General features: G+C 38.8%; 1 protein-coding gene across 1 annotated transcript in view; it reads right to left on the reverse strand.

Moving 5' to 3' along the window:
* The window catches only part of LOC117369890 (inactive N-acetylated-alpha-linked acidic dipeptidase-like protein 2), a 403,810-nt gene that overhangs the window by 120,948 nt on the left and 266,865 nt on the right, over positions 1 to 15,997 (reverse strand). The window contains exon 9 of the mRNA XM_055221431.1: positions 504 to 647. Coding sequence (XP_055077406.1) covers positions 504 to 647 — 144 coding nt within the window. The remainder of the gene's footprint in view (positions 1 to 503; positions 648 to 15,997) is intronic.

Genomic DNA, 15,997 nt, shown 5'->3' on the forward strand with positions numbered 1-15,997 from the left:
AGTAAAATACTACATTACTTACTATAATATTATTACTACAAATAATGCTACTTTTACTACAACTATTACTACTACTAGTACTTTTACTACTACTACTATTAAAACACAACTTTTTTATTGAACTTTTATTTTATCAGGTACTATGCCTGGACATACAATTACTAATACAAACAATATTACTCCTACTGCTAGTATTAATTATCAATACTAGAACTAGTATCACCAATACTACTACCACTAATACGTTATTATATCTCTGTAAGATGCAGATATATAAACCAATTCACTTGAAATATGTCTTCATAACAATAACCATCAAAGGTATAATACTCCCTACAACTGAAGCATAGTCAGGCTTGAATGAACAATACCACAGTATGTTGAGTGTTCATGACTCTGGGTGATACATGAACACTTCTGCATAAAACTACCAACCCCGTAGCTCATATCTGTACAAAAATGTGATCTGTTCTGCAATGTGAGTCTAGTATTACTTTGCGTACCTGTGTTTGGGGGCGTGGCCAGTGGAATGCAGGCCTCATCGCGCTCTGTGATTGGTGCAGAGAGCAGGGTCTGAGCCAGGACTGGAGAGATGGGCTGGACCAGCAGAGAGGAGAGAGAGCCCGCTGCTTCTTTAGACACACCGACTGTAGACAGATAAACAGGGAGGAGGAGGTTAGTACTGGTACTGGTTTACTCTATGAATAGCACAAATGTATTTACATGGTAAATGGTCATGTTTTTATAGAGCGCTTTTCCACCTTCAAGGCACTCGAAAGCACTTTACATCAAAGAACCACTCACCTATTCACACACACACATTCAGACACTAGGAGTGAGGTGCGTTAAGTATCTTGCCCAAGGACACAATGACAGTATTCTTCTCTGGCAGCTTGAATCGCAACTCCAACCTGTGGGTCAGTGGATGTGACTGCTCAAACAATGATGTTTATGTCAAGAGCAGGTGTCAAACAGTAAGTCAAGACAGTAAGTTATGTCTTCTTGACCAAACATTTATTATTGACAACAACCAAGGTTTACTTTATTGATCCTTTGTGAGAGAGGAACAGTGAACCACAGCATATAGCACCCAAGTACCCACTCCTCTCTAGCTTTTTGAGGACCACCTAGCCATATATTTTGGCTTAACACACCCAGACATGGAGAGAAAGTGTGAGCGCTACTCACTTTTAGCCACCATGCCGCCACAATAAACATGTATCCTAAATGCATCCTTATGAAAACTTGAACCACACCCATGCAATCTACTTAAAAATACTAAACTGACACCAAAACGTAACAAAAATGTACTGAAATAAACCAGGCCTTACCATTAGAATCCAAAGCAGACTGGAGCCATCCCATAATAAGCGCTTGTTTGCCCGTGTCTGATGCGAAATTGCCTTAAACATTATGTACATTTGTTCATAGAGAAACCCAGAGGACTGCACTGTGTGATAAGGCCTGTTTGTTTGTCTGGTATAGTCGCTCAGTCTAATCGCTATGGGCCCGCCTCGCTGCGCTCTCTCTCTCTCTCTCTTTTTCTCCTCTCCACTGTCAATCTCTCCATCGTTCTGTCTCTCGCCCTATGTTTTCTCTCTTTCACACTCTATCACTCCCCATTATTCTCCCTTCTGTCTGTTCCTATGCCCTCTTTCTCTCTTTATTTACCTCATCTCTCTCCTTCTTCCACTCTTTCTCCCTCTTTCTAGCTCTTCCTCTCAAAAAATGTGTTTACTCCGACCATACTAGCAAACATTTACTGTCTACAAAAACACAATCCAGATTTTATTGAAGAATTCTCTGCTTTTCTTGCTCATCTTTGTCCTATGACCCTCATGTGCTGCTCTGGCTTCGTACCTATGAACTTTACCACCACTGACTTACCTATTTCGGATCAAAAGTTTATCTGTTTTGACATCAATTTACCATAAACCAGATGCATGGTGGCTCGTTCAATGTAATTTTGGAATATATAGATATAAAAAAAAGCCTATTTAACTGCTTTCTCTACTGATATTGAACACCTCCCTGTCCCAATCAGCAACACCACAGACGAACTGACTGCACATTACAATACTGAACTCCGTAACTCCCCTGAAACACCAGAAAGTCTTTTTTTTTAACCTTCTCTGCTCCATGATGTACCCCTACTCTACGGAAACTCAATGCCTGTCCCATAAGAGCGATCTTACGGTCCAGAGAAAATGCAACTCACTCACCTACTACAATATAAAGACGCCATTTCAGCAGCTAAATCCTCGTACTATGCATCCATTATATAAACTCCAGTGATGGCTACTCCTGCGCCCTCTTCTCTTCTGTCAATAGAGTTATAAAACCGTCTGACTCTTTCTCTTCCAGTTCACATGCATTCCTCTGATCTGTGCAATCATTTTATGTAAACTTTTTTCAATTGTTTTCCTTCAATTACCCTTCGTCAATGTAATCTCTTCCCTCATTCTCAAACCTAAAACATAATTGGACCCTCTTCCCACCTCCTTAGTCGAAGCCAAATCTACCATCCCTCTCATCTTTTATCACCATTATCATGCACTCTTCCTTCCTTTCTAGTTCTCCCTCCTCTTCTCAAAACTGCTTTCATAACAGTCCTTAAAAATCCTGGTTCTGACCCAGCACACTTCAACAATTTGTGTCCAATCTTGAACCTTTCATTCCTAGCTAAAATCTTGGAGGAAAAAAAAACAAAAAAAACAGTTGCTGCACAGCTCCACACTCACATCTCACAATAATTTCAAGTTCAATCTGGTTTCCGTACTCAGTTTGCAGTTTATGATTGAAAATCATAAATCTCCCCTCACCCCTGTCACTACCGGTGTCCCCCAGGGTTGTGTCCTTGGGCCGCTCCTCTTCATTATCTGTCTATTCCTTTTTGATCAAATCTTTCAGGAACACCCAGCTCTACCTCTCCACAAACCACCACCACTGCACTCATCACTTCCTCCCTGACTGATTGCCTCCTGGACATCAAAACTTCCTCAATGGCGAAAAAACGGAAGTTGGTACCAAAGCCACCCTCTCAAAAATCAGTAGCCATCACTCATCAAGAGTCTGGGTCATCCTCGACAGCACATGCTCCTTCTCTGCCCACATCTCCGATATCATCAGATCTGCTTATTTTCATCTTCGAAATATTCACCGCCCTCGACACAGCACAGATATACTCATCCATGCTCTCTCGCTTAGATTACCGTAACTCTCTTCTGCTTAGTCTACCCCAAAAAACCCTCCATAAACCACAGTTGGACCAAAACTTTACTGACTGCATGCTCATCAGAACCCCACTTCACCACCATCCTTTGTCAACTCCACTGACTTCATCTCAAATTCGGCATCGACTGTAAAATCCTTCTTAAGCACAAAGCCTTTCACAATCTTCCTTCCCTTTACCTGTCCAACCTCCTCAACCCTCACACTCCCTGCATTTATCTTCTGCCAACCTCTTATTTGGGCCAGAGCTTTCAGTCGCTGTGCCCCCCAACTCTGGAACTCCCTCCCATAATCCATTTGTAGACTCCTTTTCTTTCAAAACCCATTAAAAAACCTACCTTTTCAAACTGGCCTATGGCACTTGAACTACCTGGACCCATCTTCTGACTTTTTGGCACGTGTTATCCTGTGTCCTCTGTATCTTTTATTGTTTTCAACCTTGTATTTTTTGTGATTTTATTTTATTTTTTTATTATATTTTTACGTGTAAGGTGACCTAGAGAGTGCTGGAAGGCATTATTATCAACATAATGATAAAATAATGTGTCTAAAATGCACCAGAAGGCGGAAAATCACGTTTTTTTGTCATGACGAAGGACTCCAAGACCTCCTTACAAACAAAATCCACGCATCTATATATGATTTGATTCTAAGTCTAAGTCTAATGAGGTCTAATGGTGCGTTTCTATGTTGAGTTTTGGTGAAGACTTGGTTTGGTCCTATTCTAGACCTGATTTAGTCCTGGTCTAGTCCAGATTTAACTGAGTTTAGTTTCAGTTTAGTCCAAATTTTGGTGTGACGACTTTGCTGATTGCACCCCTCATATCTAGGATTACTAAAACCTGTGCAAATGAAACTATATATAAGTGAGTTATATGTTTTGGAAGAGTAAATACTACGGCTGCAAGATTAATGACATCGAAATCGCATTTGAACGGATTCCATTAGCAAATTGCAACACCATTTCCTCTGCGAACAACAAAATATCCTGTGTTATTCTAATCTAAAACTGCTAACCAGATCCAGGTCAAGATCTGTACAAACATGTTCTAAAATGTGACTGTTAAATTAGTTTAGTAGTTTCAGTTCATATTTCAGTCTTTTTATCAACTATTCTGAATCCTTCGACTACACCTAAGTCCTAATACACATGTGGCTCAAAAACACAATAACTATTCACTACAAAGCAAGATTTGGATTGGCGGTCTTACCAGTAGACCTGTCACGATAATTACTATATCAACTTATCATTCAATATATGAAACATGGAAGAATATTTTTTGAGGTCAGTATTTATTGTGTGTACTTTTTTCTTTTGCACTACTGTGAAACGATATAAGATTTACGCCATAAAACGTTGAATTAATAACTTCTATGAGTCATTACAGATGCAAACTAAGTATTAAAGTGTTTAATTCTGCTGTGTTAATAATGCAGCTCATGATTTTTTTTTAACGATGTTGTAGATTTACATATTTTTGTGGCATAAATCCGCTCTTGGCTTATTGTGTCAGTGGCATAAATGAGTTTCAACATTACCGTTTATCGCCTATATTAACTTCCGCGATATATCAAACTTCAAAATGTGTTATCTTGACAGGCCTGCTTACCAAACTCCTTGTCTTGCCTGGTTAGTCTTTTACTCTTTTGCCCGTGCTTTGGTCTCTGTGTGGACCTGTCAGGACGTCAGGAGACTACTCTCTGCTCAACTCGGACTGTCCATGTGTTAATACCATGGAGCGTTGATGAGAACAGCTCGGAGCCATACTGCGTGGCATTGATTGGATGGTTTCTCGGTTCGGTGAACACTGAGCAGATGACGGGAGGATGAGAGGGAGAGAACTGTAACGAATGATCAGCCAGAACAGGAGAGGCTAAACAGAGAGAGAGCGTTGGTGAAGGTGATGTAACCATGGCATGCTAGAGCAGAATGGACTGTTCAAACACACTGGATTATGCAAAACTGCTTTTTTTCCCTTTTGGTTATGTTAAAATGGGTATTTGCTAGAGCTGTGCGATTTGGGAAAAATACCTAATTATGATTTATGGTAAATGGTCACATTTTTATATAGCACTTTTCTATCCTCTAGGCACTCAAAGCGCTTTACATCAAGGAACTACTCACCCATTCAATTCAATTCAATTTATTTTTGTAAAGCCCAAAATCACAACAGCAGTCGCCTCTTAGGGCTGAACATGGGAATTGATTTAACCAGTAGAAAGTTAGAAAATCAACAAACAGACAAGCAAATGAATCAACAGAAAACAAGCAAATTGATAACTGTCCCAGAACATCCCCATCTTCTGTCCTTAGACCCTCCTTTGCAGCAAGGAAAAACTCCAAAAACCCAATGGGACCTAAAGGAGAACCACAGTGAAGGAGAGATCCACTCTCATGGACGGACAGGCTGCAGATGTGTCCAGGATTAATACACACATTCATACACCCGTGGTATGAACCGTTTCTATGGAGAAAGGCAGTAACACAACCCAGGATGTTTAAAAAAAAAAAGGTAAATAATAAGTAGCTCTCGAGATAAATGAGGGTTACATTGACCACAAACTTTATAAACAAACAAAAATTACAGTACAAACAAAAATTACAGTACAAACAAAACTACTAACAAAGGAAGGCTCAGAGAGTACAAAACTAGTGTAAAATATCTAATTGCTCAGTCTTTAAATTGGAATTGGTCACTGGATAAACACTCTACCAACTGAGCTACTGCTACTTTATATTGTTCTTATTGTCGGTTCAAAGTTCATATTTTAAACGTGTTGAGAAAAAGACTGAAATATGGACTGATAAACTAATTTGTGCAGATCTCAGTGGCGGAAGTAGGGAAGTACTGTATTTATCATATCATTTTTACTCAATATCACTGCATTTAACACTTTAACAAATTAACACTTTATCAGACTGAAATACTGTTACGTTATACATTTTTAAAGGGGTACTTAAATACTTAAGTAGATTATTTTCCCATGTGATACTTCTACTTTTACTTGAATAAATTTTTAACCTTTGTATCTGTACTTTAACTTAAGTAACACAATTACTTCATCCACTACTGTCTAAACTCCAGGGTTATCTGTTTTTTTATGCATAATTTGACAGAAATGCGATTTTGATTCAGCCCTAGTATTTAGACTTTGAAAACATATGCCTCACTTGTGATTAGTTTCATTTGCACATTTGTATAATCCTGGATATTTGGGATATTTTCAGCAAAATCACCACATCAGTATGTTTTTGTTGTCCAAACCAGGTATGATCAAATCTGGTTCTGTAGCAACATTCTTTGCTTAGGAAAAAGGAGGATGAAGAGAAGGATGAAGACGAGGATGAAGAGGTTAGCAGCAAACACATCACATGATTTCCTGCCACGATCAAAGAGAAAAGAGACAGAATCGTACGAAGCGACACCTCGCTATCAGACAATAACACATCTCTGTCTGCCACCGCACCGAAGACTGTGACAGAGGATAGGGAAACTGCGGAAAAGTAAATAAAACAAGTAATTAGTCATGACTCCTTTGATCTGGGAGAATACCTGACGCTGTGATGCTGCCTCTGGGAGTCAAAAAAGAAAAAAAACAAAAAACAGAACAGCTTCGTAAAAATACAAGTTTAATATTATGAGATGTTTTGGGCAAACATTAGCCAGTAAACCATCTTATTACACCAGTACACCAGTTTATAGACCAAAATGAGATATTGACTAAACTAATATCTTGGAAACCGTTATCCGATCCACCAAATTTTTCAAAATCTGTGCCAATATATGATACCAGTGTCGTATCGGTACATCCCTAATATTCACTTGGACCTTACTTGGACCACAACAGCTGGTTAATGCTAGCTTGTGACATTAATGTTGTTTGTATGCCATTTAATGTTAATGGTGAGGAAGAGGACACCCTCCACACAACGCTCAGATTTAAGTTGAACTTGAGTAACAGAGGCTCAGACAGAGTTGTGCCTCCAGTTAAGTTCACTGCTCAGAAAATGTTCATGAAGTCATGAGAAAAGGTATCAATATCAGGGATGTTGTGAGTACCCATAGTCTGTATGCATAAATAGACATAGCTAACCTGTGAGCCGCTGCGTTCCAAATAGGAAGTGAGCATGGGCACGAAGTGGTAGTTCCGATTGACATCTACTGAAAAACGTTGTCCTTCTCTCCATAACTGCTGCTGTCAGACTCGTCATGTTGGTCTTAAAATGTTCATATTAACCTGCTCTATGCAATCCTGATGTTTTTATTTTCCTATTACATCCGTAAATCAAGATATCAACATTAATAACAAACTAATTAAGCACATTCTTTCCCCGAGGTCGCTCCTGTTTGTGTTATCAACAGCTTTGATTGACAGCTATCAGTGCGAGCTGGAAGGGGCGAGTACCTTAAACAACCTCTTGGTAGCAAATTAGCCGCTATAACTGCTATTCTTGATAGGCTTCATTTAGTTGCAACTGAGCTTTATGGGTGACATCACACTCCCACAGTCCATTTCCTCTCCCTTCCTGTTCAGATGCCTGGTTGGTCCTGGGACAGTGGATGTAATGAACCTGACATGCTGCTGAGCTGCTGGAGGTTCAGGGGAAAACTCATCCTTCTTTAATGATGATGGGGTTTTAATAGTGGCCTTATGGCGCTCGCAATATCTGTTTGGCTAAAACACAGAAAAACACTCCAGAGTAAGACTTTATTATTTCACATGAAATAGATTATATAATATCATCTACAGAACTACAGTATGAATAAGCATCAAATGATAGGACGCTACTTCTGATGCCACACTCACCCCAGGGCAGACTGATGGAGATGTGGCAGCCGTTCAGAGCCAATGGCCACCAACAAACACGCAATTAAACATATTTTTTTTTAGAGCCAGATCTCTGCTGTTCTCACTCAGAGTGACATGATGGAGTCTGACCAACAGGTGTAGTGGGTGGAATGTGTCTGTTTTTTTAAACATAGAGCTGCATTAAACATAAAGTAAAGAATCTTGATATGGCAATTTACCAAAATAGCAGATGAGATAATAATAATAAAAAAAAAGTTACTGTCATATCTTGCAGCCCTACCTTGAAGTACCTGAAACTATTTGAAAAGCCTTTTTTTTTTTTTTTCTTTGTTTGCAGAGTTACTTGTTTGTTGATTTTAACCATTTTAAACTGCTGTGTTGTTATGAGATCAATTACAAAGCCCGAACTGCCACTTTTGTCCTTCATAACTGGAGTCCATTTTGTCTGCGAGTGTCTCCAGTGACTTCTGAACACTGCGACGGTAAACAGAAGCTGGGAGGAAACAATACAGACTATTCAAACAGAGCACTGAGAGGACTGTGCTAAAGAGCAGCGCAGGGACAGAGTTGGAGATCAGAACAAAAACATTTCACAGCAGAACCCGTGGAGTAGAGGGGCTTTTAACCGCAGCTCTGGGGAGGCAAGCCGCTGAAAATACAATGTGTTTATTTGTTTGGTGTGAAAACGAACAAATCCGGGTAACACCATGAACAATGTCTTCTTGTATGCATAAAGATTAATTAATAGTTTTGAGTTCTGCAACAATCAATAAGCTTAATTAATGCAGTAATACAATCATTTGATTCAAGAGTGGGTGCCTTTAAATTCACTGTACTTAGGCCTGTCATGATAATTACTATATTGACTGTTTTTGATTGTTCAGTATATATAGTTGGAACAGTATATCTTGGGGTTCAAAAGTTATTGTGTACATTTTCATTGTAAAAGTAGGGAGATTTGCAGTATTTTTGTTGTACTTCAATTATGTTTAAGCTATAAAAAGTGACTTCTATGGCTAATTATTGAGTATTAATAGTACATTCATTAGAACATATGATACAGCTCATGTCATTTTAATAATATGATCTATTTAAAATGGTTTACTGGGATTATCCTGGTTTATTGTTAGTGTGTTAAGAGGCATAAAGTACTTTGAATATTATCATTTATCGTATTGTCTTCTGTTTTAATGTTAATTTTATGATCATTATTTGTGATTATGTTTTGATTTGTGTGATTTTAATGTCTTTCTTATTCAGTCAAACGAAGCTCATCGAGGCTAGAACAGTTATAGGGACGAATTTGGAGCCAAGTTGCATATTAGGAATTCCGACTGCGAGTATCATAGAAACCAAAGAGTCGATCCGGAGTGAGACTGTTGAAGGTAACGCCCCTTCCAGCCTTCACCGCTGGTTTAGCCTGGAGCGGGTGCTTAGCAACGCTGTCAATCAAACCTGTTGCTAACGCTAGCGGGAGCAACCTTGAGGAAAGAAGGCGCCTGATTTGTTTGTTATTAATGTTCATACCTTGAGTTACGGACGCAATAGCGAAATAAAATACGGCAACTAGTGACTTAGCGATGTCCATTAATATATACAGTTTATAAATATATCTCTGAACCAATACGTCAAGCTTCAAAATGTGTTATCGTGACAACTGTAACTGTACTGAGAATTTAACATTTGTATCTACTACAGTGGAAATGATAAATATTAAAATGAGCCACCAAAACTAAACCAGAACAAAGAGAGACTTGACGAAAACCCTACCAGAATTTATAATTACTCCACAGTAAGCTGCTTGTTTCGAGTGTCTCACACAGTATGGCATTACACATACGTACTGTGTTTGCTGTTTGCTTGTTACTGAAATGTGTGTGCAGTGTTATTTGTTGTCTCGTGTCCTGACCGCCCAGGGACTACAGGGACACGTGTTTAAGAGGAAAAAAAAAAAAAAAAAAAAGCATTCTTACTGTACAAAAACACACCAAAACTAGTTCATTTTCAACGTTTTGCAGTGGTCCAAAGTAATTCCTCACTTACCTTATATATTCTGAACATCCTAATTATTCACCGCAGAGTTTATAATTTGCCATAACAGTAAAGCTAACAACAACTAGCATGCTACTGCACTCTTACTATGTCAATTAGATAATAGTTGTATCAGTAATTAGTTGCGGAGAGGACGCAGCAGATTTATTTGACCTTGAGAGCTGCTTATACAATCTGTGCTGGGGCAGGACACATTTTACTCAAATACATGGAAGAAAATCAAGTACAATACAAGTCCTTTAATGCCATACTGTAAAATGTTCTACGCAAACCAATAATATCTCCATGGAGACAAGAAAGTGACGGACCCTCCTACAAATTTTTTAACCCGAGACACAAATAACCATGTATTTTACCAACTATGGCATTTAAAGGAGCACTATGTAACTTTTCTAGAGGGGGGTACGTCACTTGCTTGTCTCCATGGAGATTGTGTTGCCAGGAATGTTTCTCAGTACAGAATTAAACTTTCTTCCTCCATGGAGACAAGCAGGTCAGTCCAACTAGAACAAGTTACAGGTAATATCTGTGGAGAGGCAACCACGCTCACTGGGGTAGTAACTTCTATCACATAACATATTTAAGTTTTTGAAAATGCTACGCTCGTCAAAAACAACATATATTAACCTCTTTTATGAGTTTCACTTTCATTTTTGACGCTCTGTGCCCCCCCCCCCCCCCCTAACTTTGCTCTCCGTGCTAAGTCACTCCTCCTTCAAAGCGCCATCACAACACATCCCGTGCATCCCGCTAATGAAACTACCACACATCAAGTTTATCAATGTTATGTTTTATAGAAATATGCTGAAACTTATAGGCAAATGCTTCACCAGAGGGCACTAGTGTCTTACATCGGCCTAACCTCACATATTCCAGACTGCAGATTCTTTCTACTGTAGAGCGTAGACAAGGAACAGAGGGGATGACCCAGAGCCTCAGGGGAGGACGGGACCCTCCACTAGACCCACTCAAAGCACTCAATCTGCAGCCGCGACCAACAGACGCACAGGCCAGAGAACCAGGAGGAGACTCTGCAGAAGAGATAGGGTCAGCGTGGGAGGTTATGGTCTTCTACTGAGAAATGTTACGAGATAAGACCCCAAGTCCTTTAGATATATTTAAAAGCAAAAATATAGGTTTGAAAAGTAGTCATCACATTGCATTGGGTTTGTAGAAGAATTCAAACTTTGAGTGGGAAAAAAAACAAAGTCCAGACTGTTATCTCTGTGTACTTTTTTATACAGTGGGATATCAAATTGAGTCGCACCTTAAGCCAGATACAGACAGTACCGTGCAATCAGATTAGTTAATTTCCGTGGCACATGTGAAACAAAACAGCTCATTGGTCACCCATCATTTTGAATAAAATTGCATTTCTCTCAATCCAGATTAACAGTGCTGTGCTCATTGATTCTGCAGAAATCCGCGATGTTTTCACTCTGATATTTTTTTCCTTTCTTTTTTCCTCGTAAGCAGCCATTTTTGTTTTGATATGGATGGACCGTCCCAGATTGGCTAATCCACCTGTCAGTCACACCCATGTGAATTCAGCTGAGGTGTGTATTCTGGATATTAGGCAAATGTGTTGGTATGAAATAAAAAAATATGTCTAATTTCACATATGTACTTTTTACAGGTGTGACAATTGAATCACAACTGAACCTGGGATATAGGAACCCAAAGTGAGGAGCTCTGTCTAGTGTTAAATACAATAGCAAAGGGTTACATTTATGCATCACTTTTCTACTTTCAAGAAATTCAAAGCTCTTTACATCAAAAATCCAATCCCCCATTCACACATACATTCATACACCACTGTACACAGACACTGGGATGCAAAATAAGGTCAATCTGTGGGTCAGTTATCAATAAAATCAATATTTAACCCTACCTTTAAGTGCATCAGAAGACCATCAATCACCACAGTATGCCAATTATGAATAAATACTTGAATGTTGAATGGTATCTAATATCTCGGCACCTTTGACAAATAGCAACAGCTGAAAAGTAACGTCTCTCAACTCAGAACTGCCCAGTCGCCTCTACTTACTATACTTCAGGATTATAACCTTAAGAACTACTCCAGAGATGGCGGAGAAGATCGCTGTATCTTAATATAATAATTTCTTACATTTCTTGCACCCAATGGCCTATTATCTGATACAAATGGCATTACCCCATATAGCAACACAGTAAATGCAGTGCAAACAGAACGTATGCGTCCGCTGTATTGGCTTAATGAGTCTCCTTGGCCTCCTTTACTCAAAGTTATAACGACCTAAATGTTTAAATATGTTTCAGTGCAATTAAAGGCAATGGTACCTGATTTTTATCATCTTAACTAGTTCATTTTAACGATTTTCGGTTGTCCAAAGTTGTTCCTCACTTACCGTATGCATTCCGATCATTCTAATTATTCCCAATGATGAGTTTATAAGCGTTTTTCACAACTTTCAAAACTATCAGACAGTAAAACATTTTATAATTTGATGCAGACAGAACGCAGCAGACATATGGTTTACCTCAAGATCTGCTTTTACAATATATCTACAATGTAAGACAACTTTTGCTCAATTACATGGGAAAAAAATCAGGTACAGACTCTTTAAGAAATCAGAGAAGTACACAAGTCTATATTTGAGACACTTTCAGTCCACTTTTGAATGTTTTAGAGGTTTGTTAAATGATTTGCACAAATTGAATGAATAGAACAATTATTTTAAGCTCACAGAGACTTTTTATAATAGTTTAGTCCAAGGTGGAAGTTGTTGTACCTCCTGTAGTGAATGTTTAACCTCCTGCCTGCATATCTAGTACAGATCATTAAAAGAACTTCATTTGTCTTTGGAAGCAAAAATCATAACCGAGTTCCAATTTGATTTGTGGGTAGTGCTGCAGAATTTAAAAGGGGTATTATGTAAAAAGCTGGCAAAAAAAAAAAAAAAAAATCAATAGGGAACCTTTGGAGCTAAAATGATATCAAAGTCAACCGTGGCATGAGTGAATATTTCAAAAAGTGCTACTAACATGATTTTATTTATTTTTTACAAGATACTGGTAACAGTCTACGCGATTTACACATGGAAATAAATCACTTATATGCAATATTGTTAAGTGGAAGTGAGAAAAAGTACTGAACATGAAGAAAAGGAGGTGCAAAACAGTAATCAAAGGCACAGAACTAGTTCATTTTATCCGGTTTGCAGTGCTTTTCACAACTCTCAGAGACCAGCGTGGACGGTAATACTAACGACACTTAGGATGCTAACATAAGCCAATAAAACAGTTTCTAATTAAATGCAGGCAGCACACAGCAGACCTATTTTAACCTGAAGAGCTGCTTATAAAATATAGAGACAAATTTTGCTCAAAATACATGGAGGAAAATATCAAGTGTAAGGCCTTTAAAGTCAAGACAAACTGAAATCTATCTGTATTAGTTAAGGGTTTATATAAATGGCAGAGTGGTTTGCACTCTCACCTCATAATAAGAGGGTCTCTGATAGAGCAGCATAAAGCCTATCTGCACTGGGTTTGCAGATTCTCTCTCTGTCTCAATGAGTTTCCTCAGAGTACTCCAGTTTTCCCCATCAACACAACACATGCACAGCTGGTCCAGGTACTTGAACCTAGCTCATAATCTGGAGATGGGTCCCTGAACACTGCACTGCGGTCACCCACTGCTCTGGATGAAGTTACTTTGAGGTACTCATTGAAAGATGGGTTAAATGCAAAGGTCAATTTCATCTAGGGGCAATAGTTCTGAACCGTTTTTGTCTTGAGTACTCCTTAAGGTTTGTGTTATATTCGGAGTACCCTCAGTCATTATTCTTTCAATTAATCTATCCCCAAAGCCCTGTGAATCTTAGGTTTTTACTAAAATTGACCCAGATAAAGTTACAGTGAAGCCATTTGAGGCCATCCCGATTGAATATATTACAGATGAAAGAGTGTTTTCAACACTACATTTACGAGCATGATCAAGTTTTTTGTACAAAACTTTTGACAGAATAGTAGAGAAAGGAACCAAGAAGTAGTTCAAGAGCCAAAGATCATTTGTAGAGACCTTCAGATTAAGGATGGGACAAGATCTTGTGCCACAAGATGAAACTAGTTCAAGAACGTGCACAGATGAGGAAAAATTATCTTGTGAGATTTTTTTCATCTTGTGTAGTTCCAAAAAAGCATAGCAACAATTTATTCATCATAAACTGTATCAAAATCTCGCTTTGTCTTGTTCTTATGGACCCATGCTTGTGTCTTGCCTTGTCTAGAGGGAATTCTATCTCATTCCACCCCTACTTCAGATATATCCATACATAACAGGTCAGCTCACTCCTAACCATATCCAGTCTTGCCCTTGAACACGTTTATCCATACTCCATAGCACATTTGTGTTTTCTTTAGGTCAACTTCTTGGCTACACCTAAATGCAGGTCATGACCTCAAAGTGATGCATGCAGCGGGAGACGGCAGAGAAATAAATATGCTGGAAGAAACAATAGAGAAAAACAGTTTAATTGGTCAGAGGAAGCAAAGAAAGATGACTTGGTTACTAATGCTTCCTCAACGCTTATTGCAATTCAATCAAGCTAACTTTGAGGCTAAACCCTGTGGAGGAAAACAAGGCTTGTTACAGACGGCTGAACAGAAAAAGGGTAACGAGCCGAGGGGGAGATGCACACAATATGAGTGTAACAAGAGCGGAATACTCATTCTACAACCGGACCGGAGAGCGTCTATCAGAAGAGAATATTTAAACCATTGAATTACTAAACACATGGAAAAAGCGGGTACTAATTGATACTTTTGAATGGATTCTCTCAAAAGACATAGAGGTAGGGTTGTTTTATTAAGTCCTGAATGATATCTCTATATTTTTTAGATATCAGTCTGGCCACCAAGCTTTCTGTCGCGCCTCGAGCCAGATTCAGACAGTACAGGTGAAGGTTAGGGGTTCGAATCCCACTCTCTGTATAAAAATGTGATCATTTACCATGTGCCAATTTACATTTCAGTCACATTTGTTTATTTCAGTGATGCATGTGAAACGAAGAAGCTCATTGTCATCCATCATTTTCACCAAAATCAAATTTCTCTCACCTCAGATTAACAGAGTTCAGTTCTTTTCTCATTGATTCTGCAGTAATCCGCAAAGTTTTTAAGGTGCACTGTGATATTTTTTCCTTTCTCTTTTCCTCGTAAGCAGCCAAATTTGTTTGTTTTTTACGGACAAAGCACACATGTCCCTGATTGGCTAATATTGTCAATCACGCCCATTCACATCTTCATGAAGTATTGGAGAAATGGGTATTTTGGATCCCAGAAAAGTTGTTTTATACATTAAAAAGTGTAAAAATAGAAGAGTATTTATGTCTTTCCTGTCCTCAATATTACTTGCAAGGGGAGGTGGGAGGGGAGCTAACTGGAGGCACTGCTCGGGCAATATAAGGTGCATTATTGTCTGTGAAGGGAAATGCATTTGACCCAACCTTCAATGGCACTGGGCCTACCTGTCAAGAGCAGGACTAGACTTGATCAGGACTGTCTTAGCTGGAGGATTTTACCTACTGCGCATGTTTATCGCTGAAAATCTGTCTCACGTTAGACTTAAATCTGAGTTTAACTTTCACAATCTGACTATAAAGAAAAGGATTAGCTAAAATACACGAGATGATTTGGAACAAGGAAGTTAACCTGCCTTTCACTGTTTTTTAAGGAAGAAAAGCATTTCCGTACAATCATAGAAATTCTAGTCTCCGGTTGCGTCAGCATGTTTTTCTCAGCACATACACCCAGCTGAGCCCGTCCTATAGGAGCACACGCAACTTCTTTAAAAGTGCACTCTTCCATAAGAACAACATAATTATGCAGCACAATCCCGCTCAAGTGTAATGAGTGC

Source organism: Periophthalmus magnuspinnatus, chromosome 4 (assembly GCF_009829125.3).
Source record: "Periophthalmus magnuspinnatus isolate fPerMag1 chromosome 4, fPerMag1.2.pri, whole genome shotgun sequence".
In the NCBI taxonomy this organism is placed as follows: domain Eukaryota; kingdom Metazoa; phylum Chordata; class Actinopteri; order Gobiiformes; family Gobiidae; genus Periophthalmus; species Periophthalmus magnuspinnatus.